The 24,981-nt window shown below is 45.7% G+C and overlaps 1 protein-coding gene across 1 annotated transcript in view; it reads left to right on the top strand.

The window, feature by feature from the left end:
- Window positions 1-24,209, top strand: part of DGCR8 (DGCR8 microprocessor complex subunit) — a 256,117-nt gene extending 231,908 nt beyond the window's left edge. The window contains exon 15 of the mRNA XM_078667925.1: window positions 19,747-24,209. Coding sequence (XP_078524051.1) covers window positions 19,747-19,830 — 84 coding nt within the window. The 3' untranslated portion in view covers window positions 19,831-24,209. The remainder of the gene's footprint in view (window positions 1-19,746) is intronic.
- The last annotated feature ends 772 nt before the right edge of the window (window positions 24,210-24,981 follow it).

Here is a 24,981-nt window from a genome sequence, read left to right as displayed (position 1 = left end):
GAACACTTCTTTTTATATATATGTTTAGCACCAAGAACTTCATAATGGAGTATTTTATTTTGATATCACTGTGAAAGTATACAGGAATACAGTTGCATTTTGGGAGTTATCACAGTTTTTCAGGATGTAGAAATAAACTGACATTTGTATCAGAATGTGGTAATATTATCCTGTGGGAAAGTAACGTATACTGCATATGGATACTTAGCAGCGACTTAGGGGACTGGCCTTATGGATTTAAGGTAAGTATGAGGCAAGATCCAAGGCAGCACCAACAGGTCACCTTGATCAGCTCTGGGGTATCCAGTGCACAAGTTCACTTCAGCATTGGGTGCCCTGTTTAAATCAATGGGGAGTGATCTGATTCAAAAGAGGCGCTAGTAAGGACTGTGAGGCCAGTCTGGGCGAACCCACAGTGGAGATCAGTCCTTGAGGGTCTTGGGCACGCAGAGACACTATTGGCCCACTAGAATTCTGGCTGTGGGGGGTCATATGCAGTGGTGTTTTCTCCAGCGAGTCTCACTACGGGAGGCACGCTGGGTATTTGGTTGCCTGTAAAAGCAGGCTGGACTTGGTGACCTGTCCAGCCAAACCCAAAGGTGGGCTCAGCTGTGTAGGCTCTCAGGACCCCATGGGCACCATTGGTCCACCATTGGGGCAGGGGGGGGGGGGCAGGATGGTAGAGTCTAGGGATGGGAGGGGGGCGACAGCAGGGGGGGGACAGGATGGTAGAGTCCAGGGATGGGGTGGGCTCAACTCTTGAGGGTCTCTGTGCCTCAGGGGCACCATCTGTTCACAGCAACTCTGGCTGGGTGGGCCTGTGTGCAGTGCAGCTTTGACTGACGGGGTCGTTCTGACAAAGGATCTTGTTGGTCATTTTGGTGGGTGCAGGGAATTAGCGTCTCCGCTTCAACGGAGATGTTGCTGGGTCACTCCTCCAAGCTTTAAGAGGTGGCAACACTTTATAGACGAGCCAGGCCTGTGCAATTGTCAGGGACAGCAGAAAGGCTGACGGGGGTTGGAGCCAAGGGTTGGTTGGTTGGGGTGGGGAGGGGGGTGCCGCACCACTGGATGGCCTGGTCCCATGTCAGTAGTAATTGGGTGTCATCTGCGTAACAGCCTACCTGGATATCAAAGCATTTAATAAGATGTACTAGTGGAGTCGAATATCTTAACAAGCATTGGCATAGCCAATAGGTCTCACACTTGGGACCTTATAAGTGTTTAGCCATGCAGCATATTATCCCCCACTGGGCAAATTTCTGTTATGGAACGAGTGCTTATGTAAAGCGCTTTGATACCTTGATTTGCGCTATATGAAAATGCAAAAAATAAAAAAGGAATGAAAGGAGAAGTGCTTGCCGGTTCCTGAGGTGGGGGAGCGAAAAGATGCAGGCTCTACACAACTTCACAACAGCGTCAGTCGCCCTGGCCGCGGCGCCACACCTCTCCCTATTAAGACCGTTTGCATGAAAGACTTCCAATTAATTATTTTGCCAAAACACTAATGATACCTGGCACTTATTCCATTAGTAAGAGGGCATTTACTAACATTGCAACTAGTATATTTATTTTGACTGCCCACATGAAATTGGAAGAAGTCTTTGTAGTCACGAGATAGGTAACTCCTCCCTTGGACAATACTGCGCATGGTCATCGACGCCCTCCTCAGATTGTTTTTTTCCGCCACTGGGTTCGGATGAAAGTTTTCCGGTCCGGCTAGAAAATACTTTTTCTGCTTTTTCGAAGCGTGAAACTTTAGATAAACTTTTTTCGACATCGAATAGACTTTTTCAACATCACCCGCTACATTCCGGTGCGTCGACGCGGGCCGTTGGGCCTATCGGCGCCGTACGGCCTACACCTCATGGACAGAACTCCATTCAAGACATGCCTGGTATGTCGAGCAAAATTCACTCATAGCGACCATCACGAGGTTTGCAACCTCTGTCTCTCGCCAGAACACGACAAGTCGACCTGCACAGCCTGTGCCTCCTTCCGATCGAAGAAGACCATTCGGGATCGGAGGGCCCGTCGACACGTGATGAGGAGATCAGCGCCAGCACCGGAGGCCATCTTTGAGGAGGAGATCGTCGAAGAAGACTTCTCCGAGGACGAGGATCCATACGAAGATATCTCCGAGGACGAGGCTCCACTCGTCGCCGAGGAAGACTCGCCTGATCTCCAGATCATATCAGGGGCAGAGGACTCGGACGATTCGATTCCATCTCGACAACCCGTGAGTACCTCTGCCCCTGCACAACATACACTAGCCAAGCCAAAGGCAGCGGTCAGCACTCTACCCATGGGGCCCAGTCGTGACCGAAATTTACCCTCCTACGCCCCGCCTTCGGGCTCGGCTGCCGGAATCTAACTTCCCTTCTTTATTTTTGGAACCGGAGGGTTTCGGAGTTGAAGCTTTCGGGTCCGGTACGGTTCCTGGCTTCGGCACCGATGTGTCTTTTGGTTCGGGTGCCAAAGGGTCTTTGGGCACCGAGGGGTGTTTTGGCTTCGGTGTCGAAGGATGTTTCGGTGCCAATGGCGGAGGTGGAATTGGCACATGTTTTTTCTGCGCCGAGGCACCGGAAGGCGTAGTCTTTTTTCTCGGAGCCGAGCCCAGGGAGAACTGTTAGACCAGATCCTAGACTGAAAAAAGTCCATATTAATCCAAAAACTGGACATGTGGAAGCAATTCCTTATAAGAAAAGACCAGCAGACACACCACTTCCACCTGTGGTTCCTGCCAAAAAGGATTGTGCAACTTCTCCAATGCACCCTTCCTCTCCTTCACCTTCTTACTCTCCTATCCCTCCTAATATTGAACCTATAACTTCTCCTGTTCAATCTCCTGCATCATCACTCCACACTGACGAGGAGTATGATTTAGGTGGGGGGGATAACGTACCAGAGCCACATACATACCCTTTATTTTTTTTTTTTATTTTTTTTTTTTTTTAAAACCTTTATTGTACAGAAAGAGCTCACAAATACGGGCCTACAACCCACCGGGCTGGCCACCACAGAGCCAAATGTCAGGAGCAATGCACAGAGTATTACAGTACACAAAGGCAGAGAAACAGGAGAAATAACAAGCATCTTAGAGCAATCACAGGAGATAAGAATTAGAAAGGTAGTTTTCTTATTTTGAAAGGACGGGTTAGGGAGTACAGGAGTATGGCGGGCCGAGAGACAAACCAAAGGGGTGGGGCCGCGGCGGACAGCAATACAATGATCGTAAAAAAACACAGGAGAAACAAATACGAAATAGGCATACCAATAAGCACCGGTCAAAACAAGAGACATGAGGAAAGGCCACCGCACACATCGTCCAATGCCCGCCCACCGCAGCTACCACCTGTCCCACCGAACAGAACAGAAAAGGACCCAAATACAAGAACAATACGAAACGGACCCCCAATAAAAGAAAAGAACCCCGCATAAGGGGGGGGGGGAAAGGAAGGGGGAAGAAGGAAAGGAAGGGACTCTTATCCAAACACCCGCCCCCGGGCGACGAAACAGGAAGACAATAACCCGGTACAAAATAGACATTAAAAATACAAACAACACACCCAGCAAATCAGAATCATCGTGATACCGGAAAAATACCCCAGAAAGACACCAGGGGGACAGACGACGAGACAGAGCCCCGAAAGAAGGGATACACAAGGGCCATAGAACCAAAAAGGGAGAAGAAAGGAGGAAAAAGATCCCCCAAAAACAGCAACAGACCCCCCCACCCACCCCACAAGCCCACCCTACACCCCTGCAGAAGGCTACGGCCAACCCCCCAGCAGCGTGCCTGTCGCCCTAAATAGAACCCGAAATATAGAAGAAAGAAACAAGGTAGAAACAAAGGCAAAAAAGAGGGGCCAGGGAAAGGAAGGAACATTACACACGGGAGAGGGCAAAAAACAGTATTATCTGCAACCATCCCACCACCTGTGAAAAGGGGAGAGGCAGAGCCCACGGGAAGTTAAACGATATCAGGATAAGTTTCAGGAGTCCCACGAAGTTACGCAACATCACAACAGCACACGTCGGTCATAGATCAAAAACAAGACTACCGCATATAATAAGTCATTTCAGCCCTGTCCGCTTTTGTCCAAGGTTGTAATCATACAAACAAACAAGGTCCAAACGACAAGGGACACAGGGTTCAGGAGTAAATCCAGCGGCAGTCCTGAGGAGAAACGTGAAAGAAAATACGGAGGATACAAAAAAGTTACGGTACAACCTTCGCACCGCAGGCACAATTCTACGGACAAGTCCAACGAGGCAAGTCCAGCTGGGTCGGCACAGGCGCCCCGGCCGGGGAGCCGACGCGATGAGAAACAGAAAGGATCATCGAGGCCTGGACAGGATGCAAACGGACCGCAGACCAGCGGCCGAGGCAACAAAGCAGGACAACGAAGGGCGTCGGAGAGTCTCCAATCCAAGGATGCGGTCTCCGCCGGAGGCACAGAGACCAGGAGCACACCAGCCGTACCCTGCAACAAGGAAGCAAAATCCAACGATGGGGGCCCGCATAAATCGAAGAGTGGGTCCGCCTCCACAGGGGAAACAGGCGCAGCCACGGAAGTCCGCCAGGAGTATAGTGCATCCAGGACAACTTGAAGTGCAGGAAACCCTTCACAAGATCCGACTTCCGGGCCGTGTGGCGGGCCCCCAGTGCTCGCCCAGGCCCGGCAGAGACTCCCAGGGTCGGCCGCCATCTTAGGAGCCCAGCAAGCCCTCGGTCGTCGGGGGCCCCGGCCGGAGCAACACCAAAGCAAAAGGTCAGCCGAAGTGCAGCGGGGCGCCCCAAGGCAGGAAGGAGACCCACCAGAAGAAGGATGTTTGGCGGCCCCCTCGTGCCGCCGGCCCCGTTCTCCGAGCCCGGGCGGAAAATCCAAAATGGCCGGGCCGGGGAACAAAGGGGGGACCAAGCCGGATAAATGAGGAGGCTCTCCCGCAGGAGGCAGCGTCCGCACCCCGAGGCCCAGGCCAGTCGGGTCCGCCAACGGGCACAGCCGGCCTATTCGCACATCAGCCTCCGCAACCAGATCCACAGCGCCAGAAAGGGCCGACCATCGCGCTCCGTCACGTCCCGGCGCTGCAAGGAGGTCCAGGCCAGTCCGCCCCGAAGGCTCCGAGCGGGACCACCGCACAGGATCGACAGCACCCAGGATCACCGGAGCAACGGGTAAGTGTCCGCAAAGTGCCCGCAGTACCGAAACACCGCAAAGAGGGCTTCCCGGGGCAGGAGAAATACAGGATAATCGAAGAAAACAGGTGGTTGAACGGAGCCGAGCTAAAACGCGGCCATCTCGGTCGCGAGCTAGGCTCCTCCCCCCACATACATACCCTTTAGATGAGGATTTCAATCCAGAATATCCCAAAGATACAATTTTCCACCAAACATGCCAGACATCCCTGATCCTCTGTACTACCCAACAAAACCTTCCCCTCCAGAGGATAGTATTGCTGCCCTTTACCATGGAGTTTCAATGCACTCTGATGTCATTGAGGAGGATTTCTTATTAGACACATTTGACTGGGGGAGTGTGTGACATTGATCCACATTCAGTCCATCACTTGTTGTTTTTGCAATTGCCGCCCTAAGTGCGCTGGGGATGCCCAGACGTGGGTCCCAGGCACTCCACACCACTGGAATCAAGCTAGCCGGGCTGAAGAGAGGTGTTACCTCGAAACCGGTCCGGTCCTCGGATGCTTGATTCCGTTCTGGGAAGGACATGGCTTTTGTAGTTCGGACTGGACTGTTCCCATGGGGCAACAGGGTCAGAGCTGATTTGCATATCGCCATTGTCTAACCCAGGGTGGTGTGGAGTGCAAAAAAACGATGGATTTGGGCCCAGATCCTTTGACTGGGGGAGTGTGTGACATTGATCCACATTCAGTCCATCACTTGTTGTTTTTACATTTGAGCAGTCACAAAGGTCTACTCAAATATTACCCATGATCAAAGGAGTCATTAAACATGCTCCAGACATTTTTAAAGATCCAGTACGATGTAGGGTGCTAAATCCCACAATAGAAAAAAGTATAGACCAGCACCAGCTGATCCAGTCTACATTAAGGGACATCTGCCACTAGACTCTTTGGTAGTGTCAAACGCACGTAAAAGAGCCAATTCCCAAACTTCTGGTGACACACCACCGCCTGACAAAGAATCTAAAATTATTGATGCGTCAGGGAAACGGATTGCTGCGCAAGCAACAAACATATGGCGCATAGCAAACACACAAGCCGTACTCTCACGCTACGACAGGGCTCACTACGACCAACTAGAAAAATTCATGGAACACCTACCAGATCAATACAAGGATCAGGCAGCAGAGCTCTTACAAGAAGGCACATTAATATCTAATGCCTCTATTAAATGCGCACTAGATGTAGCTGACACAGCATCCAGAGCAGTTAATACTAGTGTTATTCTCAGACGTCATGCATGGTTACGCATTTCAGGTTTCAAACCAGAAGTACAGACTACCATCCTGAACCAGCCATTCAATCGGAACCAGTTGTTCGGGCCGGAAGTAGACAACACACTAGAGAAGATGAAGAAAAACACGGACACTGCTAAGTCTATGGGTGCATTACAATCCACCCAGACTAGGAGTTCTTTTCGCCGCTCCTTTTATAGAGGAGGCTCCAAGCAGACCGGCACAGATACCACATCATCTTTTAAAACACAAACCTCCTCTAATAAAGGCTACTTTAGAGGAGGATACAGAGGCAACAATAAGGGAAGAGGTAGAGGTAATAACAACCGCTCCCAAACAGTGACTTCCCTCTGCCTCCCCTACAGCATTCCACTCCTGTGGGGGGCAGACTATCAAAGATCCTACCTGTCTGGAATTCTATCACGACAGGTGGGTAAGACAGATTATCCAACATGACTACTGCCTAGAACTCACAGCAACCCCCCCCCCCCCCCCCCCCCCCCAAACATCCCACCCAGGCAGCGCCCAATGTCCGCAGAACACATAACTCTGCTTCAACAGGAAGTTCTAGCACTTCTAGAAAAAGATGCTATTTAAGTAGTCCCTTTACAGGAACAAGGAACAGGAGTTTACTCCCTGTACTTCCTAATCCCCAAGAAGGACGGGACATTAAGACCAATTCTCGACCTCCGGCCCCTCAACCACTACATACAATCGGATAATTTTCATATGGTCACTTTACAACAAGTACTCCCATTACTACAACAGGGAGATTTCCTTTCGACGCTAGACCTAAAGGACGCATATTTTCATGTTCCCATACATCCTGCGCACAGGAAGTATCTAAGGTTTGTCATACAAGGGCAACACTATCAGTTCAAAGTCCTTCCATTCGGTGTCACAACAGCACCACGAGTGTTTACAAAGTGCTTAGCAGTAGTAGCTGCACATCTCAGAAGACAACAGATACATGTCTTCCCTTACCTCGACGACTGGCTCATAAAAGCAAGATCGTTCAACCAGTGTGTACAACACACAAAACAAACAATTCAAACATTACACGACTTGGGGTTTACAATAAACTACACCAAGTCGCACCTAGAGCCTTCGCACGCTCATCAATATCTAGGAGCTACCATAGACCCATCGGCAGCTCTAGCGTATCCTAGTCAAGCCAGGATTCAAAGCATTCAGAACGTAGTCTCCCTTTTTCAATGCCAGCCCTCTCCAAGCCAGAGTGTTCGTGAAACTAATAGGCATGTTGGCATCTTGCATCTTCATAGTTCCTCACGCAAGACTGCAAATGTGCCCACTACAAGAATGTCTAGCACAACAGTGGAATCAGGCTCACGGTCAGCTCACAGACCTGGTGTTAGACAGCCGTACATATCGCTCTCTGCAATGGTGGAACACCAAAAACTTGACAAAGGGACGGCCGTTCCTAGACCCCGTTCCACAAATAGTGCTCACGACAGATGCATCCCTCACAGGATGGGGAGCCCATCTCTTGCATTATACCACACAAGGCCAATGGAACAATCGGCATTAACAGTTCCATATCAACCATTTAGAGTTGCTAGCAATTTTCCTAGCACTCAAAACTTTTCAAGTACAAAACAAAGCTGTTCTAATCCGGACAGACAATATGACAGCCATGTATTATATACAAAAACAGGGGGGGACACACACTCTGCAACTGTCCCAGCTTGCACAGAACATTTGGAGATGGGCCATCCCTCAAAACATACACCTGACAGTAGAACACCTTCCAGGAATTCACAATCAGATAGCGGATCTCTTGAGTCGTCAGTCACAACAGATTCACGAATGGGAGCTGCACCCACAAGTTCTCCAACCATTCTTCCAAAAGTGGGGGCATCCACAGATCTGTTTGCCACCCACGAAAATGCAAAATGCCCAACCTTCGCCGCCAGGTTCCCACACCCACGGTCGGAGGGAAATGCGATATGGAGGAACTGGTCAGGCAGATTTGCGTACGCTTTTCTGCCTCTCCCACTCATTCCACTAGTAGTACGCAAGCTCAGACAACAGTCTCTCAAACTAATACTAGTGGCCCCCACATGGGCACGTCAGCCGTGGTTCACCATGCTACTAGATCTCTCACTGGTTCCACATCAGAAATTACGGCTCACGCCATCCCTGTTAACACAGAACCATGGAGAAATAAGGCACCCAGAACCAAACCAACTAAATTTGCCGATCTGGCTCCTGAGGTGTTAGAGTTTGGCTACTTATTTTATTTATTTTAGAGGTTTTATATAGCGCTGGCTGGACCCGGGGGCATCAGAGCGCTTTACATATTGTGAACCAGGAGGTAAAAACACCAGGAGCAAAAAACATAGCAGTATTATATATGCACAACAAATACGTCAATATATGGGGGACTTTAGGAGGATAAATATGGGAAGACAAAAAACACCATACTGTGGAGTAAATGGTAATAATAATTACATAGGCACAAAAAAATTAAGAAGAGCACTGGGAAGATAGGGGAGAAAGGAAAGGGAGGATGGTGGTCAGTTAGGTTGATAAGGAAAGTCAGGGTAGGTCAATACATTGGATGGGGATGGAGAGGGATGATGAGGGCTGAGGGTTGACGACGGAAGGGGGGTGTGAGGGAATGCTAGGGTGGTAGACAGGGAGGGGGAGGTGATGAGAGGAAGGGCGGGCAAGGCAGGTCGCAGGGGGTCGGACGCATCTACGGTCGGACACAGGTGGCCAGTAAAGGGGAGCAGATAGGGATTAGGGTCCCCAATATTTATTGAGAAGATGTAGTTTGAGTACTTTTTTGAAGATAAAATAGGAAGGATTGCATCGAAGTTTAGTAGGCAGGTCATTCCAAATGCAGGGAGCATTGCCGGAAAAGGATCGAGACTGAGTGGATTTCTTTTTCATAATGGGGGGGATAAGAAGGAAGGAGTTAGTGTTTCTCAAGGATCGGGAGCAGCCGGCTTTGCTAAGTTTGTTAGTGAGGTAGGATGGTGTGTTCTGATGGAGAGTTTTGTGTGTAATGCAGGCCGTTTTGTAAGTGGACCTACCTTCAATGGGGAGCCATTTAAGGGTTTTGAGGGCAGGGGAAATGTGGTCGAATCGTTTGCAGTCTGTGATAAGGTAGAGAACAGATTCTAGAGGTGCAAGGTGGATCTTGGGAATTCCAGTAAGAATGACATTGCCGTAGTCAATTCGTGATAGTACAAGGGATTGGACTGCTAGTTTGAAATCATCGATAGGGATGAAGGGCTTGATTTTCTTCAGGTGGCGGAGAGTGAAGAGGGCCCCTTTGGCAGAATTGTTGATGTCGGTCTTGAGGGTGAGGAGGTTGTCAAGGGAGATCCCTAGTGATTTGACTGAATCGGACAGGGATAAGGAGCAGTTGAGGGCATTAAGGTCTTTGATCCAGTTCTGAATGGGGAGCTGATTGTTTTTTGGGGAAAAAAGAATTATTTCAGTTTTTTGGGGTTGAGTTTGAGGTGGTTCATGTGGAACCAGGCTTGAATCTTGATGAGTGTTGTTGAGGTGAAGGATGTCAGCATGAGTTTTATTCTTATAGTAGAGTTGGGTGTCGTCGGCATAGAGATGGTAGTTTATCCTGGCTTGTTTGAGAATGAGTGTTAGGGGTTCCATGAAGAGGTTAAAGAGAGAGGGAGAGAGGATAGAACCTGGCGGAACTCCTAAGGAGATGGGGGTAGGCTTAGTTAGGCAGTTCTGGATTTTGATTTGTTGAGTGCGGTGTTGAAGGTAAGAGACAAACCATTTGTGTGTAATACCATTAAGGCCAAATCTATCTCTAAGAATATTAAGTAGAGCAGAGTGATTAACAGTATCAAACGCTGCGGAGAGATCTAGGAGGATCAGAAGGCTAGATTCGTTATTGTCGAGTGAGTGGTGGATGTCGTCTACAATGTTGAGCATGGCGGTTTCCGTACTGCATCCTCTCCTAAAGCCAGATTGGAAGGAGTCAAGTAAGTTAAAGAGTTCAATGTGTCTGTCTAGTTGGAGAAGGACGCATTTTTCAAGGGCTTTAGAGAGAAGGGGAAGGTTGGAGATGGGACGGAGATTGTTGAGATCATTTGGATCCACCAGTGGATTTTTGATAATGGGAGAAATTTGTCCAAGTTGTAGGGAAGAGGGGACACAACCGGTGGCAAGGGAGGTGTTGATAATAGCAGTCCAGGGAGGGGTGAAGATATGTTTGAGGTTTTGGAGAAGATTGGAGGGGAGTGGGTCTTTGGTGTGGGAGGAAGGCTTAAGTTCGGTAATGAATTTGAAGACTTCTCTTTCTGTGACAGGCTGGAAATTAATCAATTCGGCATTATTTTTAAGGAGCGTGTTAGGTAGCTTCGGGTCAAGGAGTAAGGGGAGTTGTGATGGAGGGGGGTAATAAGAGAGATGTCAGGAGAGGTAGTAGGGTTCATAGTGGGGAGGAAGGAATGCTCAATCTTTTTAATTTTGTCAGAAAAATAGAGCTATTTCCTCACATCTAGTTGTCGAGGCTGGTGGAGCATGGGGAACAAAAGCAGTTTGATTGCGAACGATATTGAAAAGTTCTCTAGGCCTGTTCTTAGCTCGGTCTAGTTGAGTCCTGAAGAAGGAAGCTTTTTGTCTCAGGATGTGTTTTTTGTATGACGACCTAGCAAGTCTGAGGCGGGCAAGGTTAGAAGGGGAGGGGTGCTGTCGCCAGGATCTCTCCGTCTGTCTGAGTGTGCGTCTTTCCTTATTTAGCTCTGTATTAAACCAAGATTTTGAGGGGATATTTCTTAGGTTTTTAAGTTTGAGCGGGGCAAGTATGTCAAGAGTGTCGCTGACAGCTTTGTTAAAGTGTTCAGTTAGCTCGTCCGCATTGAGGGAGGGGGGGATAGCGAGAAGTTGGGCATGGAGGCTAGATTCAAGAACGCCAGGAGGAATGTGGCTAAGATTTCTGGTCAGTTTCATGGGTTTTATAGTTTTGGTGGGCGGGGGAAAGGTATGGGTAGTTATGGAGAACAGGATGAGGTGATGGTCGGACCAGTCTATGGGAATGATGTTAGATAGGAGGGCTAGATCCTTGCTGGTAATATTAGCGTAAAGGGTGGCTCCTTTGGCATGGGTTGGTGCTTGGCAGATTTGGTTGAGTTCATTTATTTCGAGAAGGTTAGAGAGTAGGGAGATTAAGGGATCTTTGGTATCATTCCAGTGGAGGTTAAGATCTCCCAGGAAGATGTTTTTAGAGGTGGAGATTGAGGATTGGGTAAGCAGCTTAGATAGCTCGTCAATAAATGGGTGGGGATTTCCGGGAGGATTATATATATTGTGAAGGCGGATGGGGTTGGAGCCCTGTATTTTGAGTTCAGCTACAAGGTATTCAAAGGAGGAGACTTCAGCGTTATTGATAAGGGAGAGCTGTAGTTCGTCTTTAAAGATGATAGTGACCCCCCCGCCTATCTTGATGGGTCTATCTTTCCTGAGGATGGAGTAACCCGGGGGTACGAGGAGATCAAGAATGCTTGCAGAGTGGGTATTAAGCCAGGTTTCCGTAAGAAACGCGATGTCGATGGATTCATTAAGGATTGTTTCAGAGATTTCTGTGGCATGTTGGGTCGCGGAGCGACAGTTAACTAGCATGCAGGCAAAGGGTTTAGTTGTCGGTTTGGGAGAGGGGAGGGTGTGGATGGTGGTAAGATGAGGAGGGGGTCTGGGTGAGACCGGTGAGCGGGGAGTACGGCTCGTCCCCAGTATAATGGGGATGTTTGCACAGGGGGGAGGCGTATACACGGTGTATGCGCAGGGAGGATAGGAGTTAAGAAGGTCAGAGACCTCCCCAGGGGAGAGGTTGCAAGAGGAGCGGAGTGGTCTCCTTGTTCGGCACAGCAGGGGGGTTGCTTTCCACGTTTTGGCAGTGGGAGGGTTTAAAGGATCTCTGCTAGTAGCATTTATTCGGGCAGTGAGGTCGTTAGATATGAGGTTGTAGAAATCGTTCCTGAGTTGAGAGAGATCTCTCGTAAGAGTGGCAAGGTAATGTTCGATGTTGCGAAGGGAGTGTGAGAGAGTAGTGTGGGGGGAAGTAGGGACTTACACTTAATTAAACTTACCACCAGACTGTATGAACATAATTAAAGAAGCTAGAAGACCCACTACCAGAGCTTGTTATGCTGCTAAGTGGGAAAGATTTGCAATATACTGTAACAACAATCGCATTGATCCACTGGATGTTTCCATCCAAAATATTATTTGCTACCTTCTACACCTACAAAGGTCCAATTTGGCTTATTCTTCCATACGCCTGCATCTAGCAGCAATTGCAGCCTATTTACAAAATAGACAGCATCTATCTCTCTTTAGAGTACCTGCAATAAAAGCATTTATGGAAGGATTAAAACGAATAATCTCACCTAGGTTACCACCTGCCCCAGTATGGAACCTAAACGTGGTCCTTACAAGACTTATGGGTCCCCCTTTTGAGCCTTTACGTAAGTGTGAACTGCAATTCCTAACATGGAAAACTGCCTTCCTTGTTGCCATCACCTCTCTCAGAAGAGTTAGTGAAATACAAGCATTCACAATCTAAGAACCATTTTTTCAAATACACCCTAACAAAGTGGTTCTTAGACCCAATCCAAAATTCCTGCCAAAAGTTATTACTCCTTTTCACCTTAACCAATCAGTAGAGTTACCAGTGTTTTTTCAAAAACCAGACTCTGTTGCAGAAAGGGCTTTACACACCTTAGATGTTAGAAGAGCTCTATTATACTACACAGACAGGACTAAATCCTTCAGAAAGACAAAACAACTATTTGTATCTTTCTTTCCCCCACACAAAGGCAATCCCATATCTAAAGGAGGAATTGCCAGATGGATTGTAAAGTGTATTCAAATATGCTATCAAAAAGCTAAAAGTACACTAACGGTTCCTCCTAGAGCGCACTCCACTCGCAAACTAGGAGCCTCTATAACTTTCTTAGGAAACATACCACTAGAGGACATATGCAAGGCAGCAACATGGTCTACAATACACACCTTCACTAAACACTATTGTGTTGATGTGCAAGCCAAGCAGCAAGCTGCAGTAGGCCAAGCTGTCCTTAAAACACTATTTCAGTATCTTGCAACGGATACAAGCGACCACCGCTAGGGGAGACACTGCTGCACAATCGTTGCTAAGTGTACAATCTGCAGCTCATATGCCTCGAACGGAATATGCTACTTACCAGTATGCATCTGTTCTTGGCATGTAGAGCTGCAGAGTTGTACACGCCCTCCCGCCTCCCCGGGACTTGTATCCGTTCCAGTACTCATCTTACTTAGATGCACACGCATGAACATCCTTTCTTTTTATTTCTACTAACTCCATCATTTCCCATCATGGCGAAAAACAATCTGAGGATGGAGTCGATGACCATGCGCAGTATTGTCCAAGGGAGGAGTCACCTATATCGTGACTACAAAGACTTCTTCCAAGAAGACGACAACCTGCAATCATCCGAGCCCAACACCAGGTGGCGATCTATTGCTAAGTGTACAACTCTGCAGCTCTACATGCCAAGAACAGATGCATACTGGTAAGTAGCATATTCCTTTATCTGAAAGTAACTTCGAGAAAAGTGTATATCGGACAGACCTACTTTCAAGAGCATAAAATTAAACATAGCAAAAACGTAAGTAGTTCTTTATTAATATTCATATGAAAACAATCTCTATTTCCAGCAAGACAAGTTGTTTCATTAAAAACAAGCCCACACAAAACAAGCGCGGCCGCTAAAGTAAAAGCGACCACGCTCTGTTTATTGTAACCTGATCCACGATGCAAGGATGAATGCAGCTGCACCGTGCGCGCCGCTGCCAACGCCCTAGACGCAAACTCCGTGGGAGGGAACATTTTAAGAAGAGGTGAGACATGCACCCTCCTTTGGCCATTTGCGTGCTTTCATTTTTGAAAGCTACACGCCATGGCCAATCAAATGTGTGGGCGGAGTCGTATACACACAGGGAAGTTTGGAGTGCTCACAAGAAGCCTCCCATAGAGCAGCGCATGCCCGCTGCGCTAGGCTTGACCTAAAAAGAGTGGGGCTCAATGCTGATCCTTGAGGTACTGCATACTTGATAGTTTTGCCTTCTGATAAGAATGGTTTGAGCCACACATTTTGTTTCCTGTGTTCAACAAAGATCCATAACCTTCTACCTCAATTTGGGCAAGGCTTTGTATCTCATGCGAAATCATGTCAAATGGGGCTCAGAGGTCTAATAAGATTAGTACGGCTTTATGTCCTGCATCCAGCGTGAATTTGATAAGGTTCAGTGATCTCCATGAGTGCTGACTCCATGCTATGGAGCGCTCTAAACCCGAATCGGGAGGGCTGGAGGAGTTTGGAGATTTCCACAAATTATATTAACTGTGTGTTTGCTCTTTTCTCTATTATTTTTCAGATCCCTGGAAGTAGAGATATGGGAACTTTGTCTAGGTCTTCCTTTTTAGCTGAAGCATTCACCCTAACCTTCCTATCTTTGCACAGTGCCCTCAATTCATTTAATTTCAGAGTGGGCAGAATGGCCAAGTCTATCTCCATGTTTGCTAGCCTTTATGCTACCGTTAGAAACTTTGCAAAAGCTTTTGCAACATTTTTAAAAGCTTTTACATTTTTTCACTTTTTTTAACGTTTTCAAACTTTTAGAAACTGTGTTTAGGCGTCTCCAGCACTTTGCAACTTGGCTGGCAATTACAAGAACTTCCTTCTTGACGTCAACTTGGAGGATTTGTAGCAGTGTCAGACTTATTAACTGTTTGGTACTGCGAGGCACAAGCTCCGGATCTCACCACTAGGAATCAATGTGAGGAAATGCGGTTTATTATATGGTTTTTGTGCGAATTAATCATGAAAATAAACTCTCAAACCCCTCTTGGGTCCAGTCAGACTAGTTTGTAAAACCTTAGCTCAACCCTGGGTAGCTGTGGCTTTGATCATTCAGGCTTAAATAAATGAACAAGTACAGAGCATTTTGACATACCAAAGCAATTGAGTATGAAAAACTAGACACATAAGGAATCTTGACACCAATTTATAAAAGTAGGTGTTATTTTTATGAATTTTTAAACTCCAAAACCCACCAGAGGGTTCCAGTGATAAATTATTAAGCAGATCATAAATCACTGCTTTCACTCAAAATGCAAACCAGCTTTGTCAAGTACTGCGGTTAGCGGTCACTTTGAACATTTTAGCAATTTTTTTCTAAAGTTGTATTGTGCTACTCCGGCCTGCTTTGTGCTACCAACTCCGGCAGGGAGCAAGTCAGAGGGGCAAATAAGACTTAGCAGGACAGTTACCTTGCAGTCAAAGCAGTCTCCAGTCCAGTTCCAGGCTCTATGCGAAAACAGGCATTGACTTCAATGGAGTGGTCCTAATGCAAGGTATGTAAGATGCTAAATATGCTAAGGCTGCTGATGCAGTTGACCCGGTCTTCCTGGGGCCACCACAAACAAGGATGGGCAACTTAGGTCACAGAGAATTATGTCCCTCGAAGTCCATGTAAAGTCCAGCCAAAAGCCTGTTGCCACTGGTCTACTTTCTCTGCCACAGCCAAACCAGCGATTCCCTTTAATGCGTCTATGTCAATGTCAAAGGTTCTTATATAGCGCCTTATCACCGAAAGGTCTCAAGGTGCCTAAAATGAAAGTAACTGGAAAACGTAAAAATGTAATGTAACTGGAAAAATATGTAAAGCGCTCGGATACCTGATTCGGTTCGGGTCTAGTTCGCGCTATATAAAACTCTGCAAAAAAAAAAGGCGCTTGCTTTGGGAACCCGTCCTGGCTTTTCCCCTGTGAGATAACCCCTACTGGGCATCCCCAGGGTGAAAGTCGGGCATCCTGCCGCGGGGGGGGGGGGCCGTGCCGTAGTGGAGATTAAGCAAGCTATTGCCCAGAGTTGCAGAGTGTGAACCCGTGATTCGAGTTGGCACCGAAGCGAGAATTATCCAGTCCGTGGACATTTGGGCTCAAGACCCTGCCGCGTCGGGAATTGAACCATGGTCCCGGGTCTGACCTCTGCTTCAGGGTCTGCCTCCTCTAACCAGTGAGCCACACTTCTCCACTAGTGTCTGTCTTGGTTGACCAAACTGCTTTTCAATGACTCTCCCAGGCTCAGTAGACTCAGATTCAACATTTGTGTCTGAGCTCGGTCTCCCGGTCTCAATTTGGACCACAATCAGTAATTTGGGGGTATTCTCAACAGCACCAAATGGAGCAAGGCAGAGGTTGCCTAACACACATGTCCATGGTTCCATGCACACCCCCTTGACCTACACCCTCTTTACAGGCCACCATCTAGGATTTAGAGGATCAAAACTGTAGAGAGGTGGAGGTTGCCTGGCGCAGGCCTGGGTTTATGCACACTCCACATAAATCCATAACCGCAATCAAGGCCACAATTGAAGATTTGGTAGATCGCCTCATCGCAGTCAAAAGTGGAGTGAGGTTCCAAGATCCAACACGTGTCCGAAGTTTCTCACATGACCCACCTTCCCATATGGTACAAAAGGGGTGGTGATGGACGGAGCATCTGAACCAATCAAACACTCACATCCAGTCAAGAGATCTGGGTTTGATCCATCACCGTTCTTTAGCCCACTCTGCCACCCCAGTTCAGACATGGCCATATGCAAACCAGTCTGACCCTGTGCCTCATGGGAACAGTCCAGCCCGAACTGCCAAGCCATGCCTTCCCTGGACCGGAAACAAGCTTCCGAGGAGCAGTTTCTGGCATTTCAGCCGTCAAGGCTGATTTGCATGTGGCCATGTCTGAACTGGGGTGGTGTGGAGTGGAGTGCAAAAAAACGATGGAGTTAGGCCCAGATCTCTGTACTGGGGTGAATGTATGACATTGTTCTGCATTCTGTACATCAACTGTTTTGCATTTGCCACCTTCCCATATGAGCACTCCAGGCCACCATCAGGAATTAAAGCATCCCACCGGTGGCAAAAATGAACTGAGGTGGAGAATAACTGACTGAAATCTACACCCCGTCATCTGTACTAAACTGTAGTGAGGTGTACTGTTCAACGCAGACATAGGTACCTGAACACACCACACTCATCCAAAGGAGTTAGCCAAACGGCTAGGCGGTCGACCTCAAATCTGGGGAACTGGGTTCAAGTTTCGACAATGACGCTAAACATCCTGCATATCACTTCATCTCCCCGTGCCTAACCAAAATGAATGTGTCCTCATGAAATGCAGCTGGTGCTATGTAAAGCGCTCTGATACCCGATTCGAGTCAACTTTGTGCTATATAAAACTCAGTAAAATAAAAAAGGTCCAGGTTTCTGCACACACCCTGCTGATCCAACCAGCACTCCAGGCCACCTACAGTATTTTGGGGTAATGTCCAAACAGTACCAAACATTAAGTGAGTTGGAGTGTGTCCCGGCAGATGTAGGTGTTTGTGCACATGCCACTCACCCATACCTACACTTAGGGCCACAATCATGGATTTCTGAAATATACCCCAATGCCTCCAAAAGTGAAAAGATGTGGTGAGGACTCCACATTGGTCCAGATTTGCACAGACAGTTCACTCGCCCATCACAGCTCTCCAGGCCAGAATTGTGGGTATCTGGTAGTGCACCAGTGACATTAAAAGAGAAGTAAGGGGGCGATATGTAACGGGCCCAATTAAAAATAAATAATTAAACTAGGGTTGTGAGGTCTGTGCATTTGCTTATAATCAAGAAAAACAAAAGGCTAGGCCCCACCTACATGGATACCTTTCTCCTTGTACAACAGTCTGCAGTCCAACCCCTGCCCCCTACTATTCAAGCAAGGGCAGTGCTTCAGGCAGATTAACAACTAACTCCTTGCTAACACAGTCTTCTTTTAATTTCTAAAGTCACCAGCCCTTCGCCTAAGTGCTTGGAATTCCATTCTCAGGAATGAAAGCGATGCACTTCTCGGGTCTGGTAAGATGCCAGTGCTACAACCAAGGGGCATCCAAAGGGATCCTGCTTTGTTTCTTATAACTAGGGCTCCCAGTTTTTCATTTGTAGTGTTGTTTTTTTTGCTAATTGACAGAAAACCATCAATTGACCTTTCTGTATTGATTTCTGGATGTGGATAAACATGGTAAATGTTTCCTTGTGGATGATTCTCACTACTGTTAATCAGGTCAATAACTGTGCAGGTTGACAGGTAGAAAAGTTAAAACCTGTATTGTACTATACCTGGCTAAAACCCATTGGGCACTGCAATGTGTAAACATTTGTCGATTAAATAAATGTGGAAATAATCCCATTGCAGCTTCATGCTTTTTTTTTTTTTTTTTTTTTTTTTTTACACAAACCACAAGACAAATATGAATAAATACAGATGAAAATGTAAAAAAAAAAAAAATCTGTTAAAACATGAACCCTACTTATAATTGATTCTGTTAGCCACGGTTGAGGATAAACCTCACCAAATATCCACTTCAGCATTTGCAGTATCTCCTTTTCAGTGTTGCCACTATTTACCCATAAATCTTCTCGCACTACTGTCGTGAGGTTACTGCTTCCTTCGAGCACCGCCTAAAGCTGTTGATATTTCCTAGTATATGCGTCCAGCCATTACTTTATACTGTCCTGGCCTTTCTGGAGTAGTTGTCTACTCGTAGACTGGCAGGGGTCAGACAGTCTTCCGATTCTTGTGCCTATCAAAAGTTCCTAATAAGTCACTATTGTCATATGCAAATCATGCGGTTTCTCACATGCCTCATCGGGGGTAGTAAGCGCTGTATAAATGCACTTACTTAGTTACTTTGTTCAGACTGCACAAAACGCATTGGGCACCAGGCTGCGCTCTCTCAACACCATACACTCAGCCATAATGCGACAAACCATCTAAGATGAAATTATGGAAGTCGGTGACCATGCACATTTTAAACCAAGGGAGGAGTCTCAGCACCTGCTGACCCGAAAGACTACTTCAAAGAAAAACACCCTGCAGGGGGCCACACTCAACACTAGATGGCAGGAGTATGTAGAACTTGTGAATCCACAGCAATACATGCTGCAAACAGATGCGCACAGCATAACTAACATGTTCTCTTAACATGTTCTTCGAATATGTGGGGGAATGGGAGAGGGTTTTTTTGAATTTTACCTATCCACAAAAGACTTAAGGCCATAATTGTTTAACTGCCCATTTATGATTTCATTGTTTTCATGTTTGCTGTACAATACAGACCCGTCCGTGACATCGTTTTGGCTGCAGAATTGCAAGAGGCAGGAGTCCACATTGTGTGTACACCTGGTCGATTAACCAATATCTTTTTGTTTTAGGCGGAGACTATGAGGAGACCCAAGATGACAGTTGTGCAATCAGGCCAGCCAGAAAATGAACCCTTGTGCTCACTTGATGTGTAATCGGGAAAGCGCTGGTGAATGCAAGGACACTGCTGCAAAGAGCAAAACTACTCCACCGCGTGGAACGCTTCGCACACGCACTGTTTGTATGGCATGTGGCCAATATCACTGCAAGTGTAAACTGTCATTGGTGTAGGGTATGCTTGGCCAAGTGACTTATCAAATGTAGTCAAGGCCACCTGAGAGGGTTGAAAATACACTAGCATCTTCATTGAATGCGCCAGAGTGCCAGAAGGAATAGTTTCTAGTCTTTGCTGGATTGAAGTCGGTGCATTTTATTACTAGAAGTCATAAAGGACATGCCTGGGAAATATATTTTTATTGGAAAGATTGGTTGCATTTGGGCACACAGCAGTGTTTGCACTGAAAACAATGCTAGATTACTGCTGTTGGCAATGCTGGTGTTGCCTTAATTTTTGTCGGTGAGCCAGCAGTGCTGGAGGTTTTTATTGATGCAGGTTAATATTTCCTGTGCTCTGAATATGCATCAAATGTTTTTACCTGAAGCATCATGGAAATAACACAGAAGTGTGAGAAAAGCATCAAATTAATCAGTTGTCACATGGTCCTCAATTTGGAACTCTGCCTTACTCGAGTCACTTTCCTGAGGTGTAATTCAGTAATAGGTTGCAGGAGACCAGCTCGAGACAAAAAGCATAAGGGAAGAAGCCCACTTTATTTTCATCCATGGTTGCCTTCTACAAAACGTTTTCTTGTCATTGACAAAACAAACTCAAAATCTCTATGGTATTCGCTCTTCATTTCACAGACTGACCTGGATATCCCTTGGTATTTGAGGGTAAAGAGTATTAATTGTCAGTAAGAAACTTTGTTGGGATGTCAATCTCGGCAAAGCATGCTATTACTAGTCCTGCGGAAATTTCAATTTTCACTGTGCAAGATAGTGTGCTACTGTGTCAGTCCTCAAATGCATTCTGCGAGAGTGATCACTTTGTGTTTATTCTGTTTGATAAATTAGCAGCTTTAGTAAGTCTGAACTTACTGCATACCTAATGCCTTATTTTCCCTGTTGCGCAAAGTACTGCGTTATTCACAAAGCATTTAACCTAGATCTCACGATTGTCACTTTAGTTAATCTTGCATTTTATACAAATAACGGACGTCCCGCGACCTTCAGATTGTGTGCTTGCTGCAGTGACCTTTTAGAGGTTGGAACCTGCTGCTTTCCCTTTTTCTTTTTTCATTACTTTAAAATATCCCTCCTTCGGTGGCGTTCTTCTTGATCCTTCATTCCCACTGCAGATGGGTTCCATTTCGCCTTCGTTGTAAAGATTTTTCTTAGTGCTGCAGCAGCTCTCGTTCACAGAAGCAGTATTTCATCAACTCCGTGCTTGCAATGTTATTGGTACCATCCTGCAGTCCACGTTGCTGCTCTAGCACGACCTGGACCTCTTCCCATCATAGTTTCAATAATAAGATGCACCCAGAATAAGAGTCACTCTGAGATGTACTGTGTGGTGGCAGTGTAGTCCTCATTTGCACTGCCCCGCAGCTGATCCTGACCAGTGGTTATTGCTAGTAGAGCAGTTGTACACGCTAGGCATTGTCAGCGAAGGGCATTAATACTTCTGCTGCACTTTAACAAATCACAACACCTGCTTCATGCATTCTTAAAAACTGCAGAAAGTAGCTGGTCTTCATATCTGTGAAAGGAATTACATGTTCACCTCAACAATGTTGCACTTTGGGATATACTCCACTTAAGATTACAAACCTGTTCGATAAGTGGAATGAACTAAATATATTTTCTTGGGTTACTTGCTGCACTTAAATTATTGGCGGACAATTTTAAATCCCTTTAGGGTTGTAGTGGATTTCAAATTCCACCAAACACATTTTCTGTGCTAAACAATAGAATACATTGCTGTTTCTAGAAATAAAAGTATGTTTAGGAGGCTTTCTAATGCACAGGATTCGTTTAGTTTCCTAGCAATGGGGCCACTGATTTCAAATCTTTTTTGGTAAATGTACCTAACTTGAGAGGTAAACCTGTAACAGAATAAAGTGAATGCATGTTTATTTTGGCTGCACTATGAGCTGAAGGTCTGATGTGCTGATCTGTAAAACTCATCTACTCAAAACTTGCATTTAGTGCTTCATCCTTTATATTAATTCTTATGGCCACACTTGGGACACAATTAATTCTTTCCATTGGAATGGTTTGATTTTTTTGAAATCTAAACCCTTTCTAGTTGATCTGTTTTGATGATAAAATGTACTTCACAGAAATATAGGTCAAATGTTTTTATTAGTGCTAGATAGCTGAATGTCTGGTTTCGCTGTCTACTTCTATAACTTAGTGATATATCCTTAGCCTTATTAACAATCGACTGCATCAGATAGAACGCGTACTTGTGTATGAGAGACAACGTTCTTTGAAACACGAAAGGTGCTGTGCTGCCTTGAGAGGATGGTCGTCCTCTTGGAGACTGGTAAACTAGCGTGCTGGTGTAAGAACCCTAAGGATTATGAGCATTTGCTGCACCATTACTTATTGCATTGCAGTTTGTTAAGCCTGTCCCTTCCGTTTCCTCACAGAATGTTTTGACTTTTAGTGCTTGAGAATATTCAAACTCGTCTTGGAGCTTGGGTGTAATGTTAATGGATTGCACACACTGGCATAGTATCATCAATCAGAAACCTCGTTTTAGTGTTTGCTACGGCTCACTACAAGATCAATCTACCGCTGCTGCTTTTTTGACATTTGGTATAGTTTTCCTTCCTGAATATATTATTTTCCATCTTGTATTGGAACGTGCGCTTCGGAATAGTAGCATCTAGATCCAAATTGTCAGTGGTTATTTTGTTCTTTACTAATCCTCTTTGCAGTTATATAAAGTATCAATGTTTGATTCTTTCACATAACTATTTTGGAGCCTTTCTTTGCGAGTTCCCAGCATGGTTATTTAGACAGCAGTCATGCATGGCTTTGCATCTGCTTTAATGGCTTTTTTTTATTCTGCATTGATTGGTGGGTATAGTCCTAAACCGGCATAAAAGGCATTTATGATTTACGTAGTTTCATAATGTTTATTGGGGGGTGAGGAATATGAACCAGTTTTGTATTCCATGTAAATAATCCGAGAAGGAGATCCATTTCATGCTGTTTGTTCCTACCTCAAAAACTGCAGCTCCTGCAATTGTGAAGTTCACTCCCCTGTGACCAAACTTTAATTGTAGGATGGAACATATTCTAAAAAGAGAGCGCTTAACTTGCTGCAGCTTCCATAATTGGAGCGGAGTTGAGATGTTAAAACATGGAATGCGTGAACTGCTGCCACAAACTGCTGTTTATTGTAAATCTGTTGTGTTTTTATGTTTTCTCTTTTAAGTACACTTCTCTAGCAAGAGGAGCATCTTCTGTGATTATATGTTGTACGCTACTGCCTTGGCTTTAACAACTTTCTGAGATTATTGCTTTCTGTCCATCTGTGAGGATGTTGTGTGCTGTTAGATGAAAAAGTCTGTGACTTAGATCAGATGTCTTTAGAACCTGCAAAGAAAAATTGGAATTGGAGGGACAGTATCCACCTTTATAGCAGCTATTTTTTGCCATACCCTTAGTCTAACTTTCCTGTTTTGGCAAAAACACATTATAGGATCTGTCTCTTAACCAGATTTCCACAGCGTCAAGGCATCTAAGACTGGAACATTGCTCTTCAAATTCAGTACTTGTTGCTATAGTTTGTGTGTTTTGTCTGGTGTCATTGTTTACTTGGTTGGTACTGAAAGACTTATCTGTGTCAAAGTCCGTTAGCTAGTTAGCCTGGTTAGTTATTAAAGAATAGTATATATTTATTGAAAAACTCTATGGTAAAGATGGGTGCTTTAATTCTAAGAATGTCTTTTCAGCCTGATTTTATTGACTAGCTGTTGTATGTTGAGGCCTCATCCACTGGAGACACACTTTACCTATGAGAAGTGTACATCCCACCTACAACGTTTGCTGTACATGCAAACAATCTTTACTGCATGTTGGTTCTCACAGGATGTTAGTGGAAGTGTTTAGCTGCAAAACTAATTTACAATATTGGCTGTTTTTACAACACTGAATTCTACAATTTTTCATATTCAAAGTCCATAAACCTGCTTCCTGAAGTATTGTGATGTAACTGAAAGGACAAGTGAGTAATTAGCTCATACACCCAAGTAGATCTTGAGGTTTGTGTGTGAATTGTATGTTACATGCACTTTGTTGGCAGTGCAGCATTAGTACAAATGTAAATCCTATTTTACTGGTCTATGCTTGATATATTCTGCACCGCCATACAAGCAAATATGTTTGGTCTGGATACTGCTACACAAGAATTTTGTTTTACAAAAAACATTTGTTTTAAGCAATAAAGTTTGATATTACACTTTGTGGTGTCTATGAATGTTAACCTAGGAGTTGATGTTTTGAGGACTATGTAGGATCCAATAGAAACCATAAAAGACTTCTGGGATTTGAGCTTGGTAGCGGTCATTGTGCATAGAAGCTGCAAAACTGTAGCGGTCATTGTGCATAGAAGCTGCAAAACCACTGTTGAGATAATTTACTCTTCATTTATCTTGTCATGTCCACCCACCTTCCCACGGAAGCCACTGACGTAGGAGGAAGCACCGTGGTGCTGGGGGTTGATTGGACCCCCAAATTACCCTTCGCCCAGCCTTAGCTCATGGGGCATTGACTCCCAATTTCCAAAGCTTACTACATCAGAACTTCTGATATAGCTAGAAACACGTATATTTATACACATTGATAAGGAGAACATTTAATCGCACCCATTATTTGTGGTATAACATTAGTGAGTGACAGGGGGATCTGTACCCGGTCCTGACGAAGGGGCATGGTGCCCCGAAACATGTTGACCCACACAGGAGAGTAAGCCCAGTAACTTGCTTTACCTCTCTGCATCACCCCTTTTAACAATACCAGCCAGTGTCTATTATATCGTTTTTTCTACCACTTGGCCAGGTATTTTTTAACTTTACTGTTTATCATCACTCCTGACCCCACTGACACTCACTCCTATCCACTCACATAGTACCCACATAAAAAGGTGCTCCAGCGTAGTCTCTTGTCGCAGCACTGCCCCATCCCGCAGCGGGGCGGGAAGACCCTGATGATGAAGCATGACACCAAGGGCC

Source organism: Lissotriton helveticus, chromosome 11, assembly GCF_964261635.1.
Source record: "Lissotriton helveticus chromosome 11, aLisHel1.1, whole genome shotgun sequence".
Classification (NCBI taxonomy): Eukaryota; Metazoa; Chordata; class Amphibia; order Caudata; family Salamandridae; genus Lissotriton; species Lissotriton helveticus.
The sequence above is the reverse complement of the archived record's forward strand: the minus strand, read 5'-3'. Positions and strand labels throughout refer to the sequence as shown.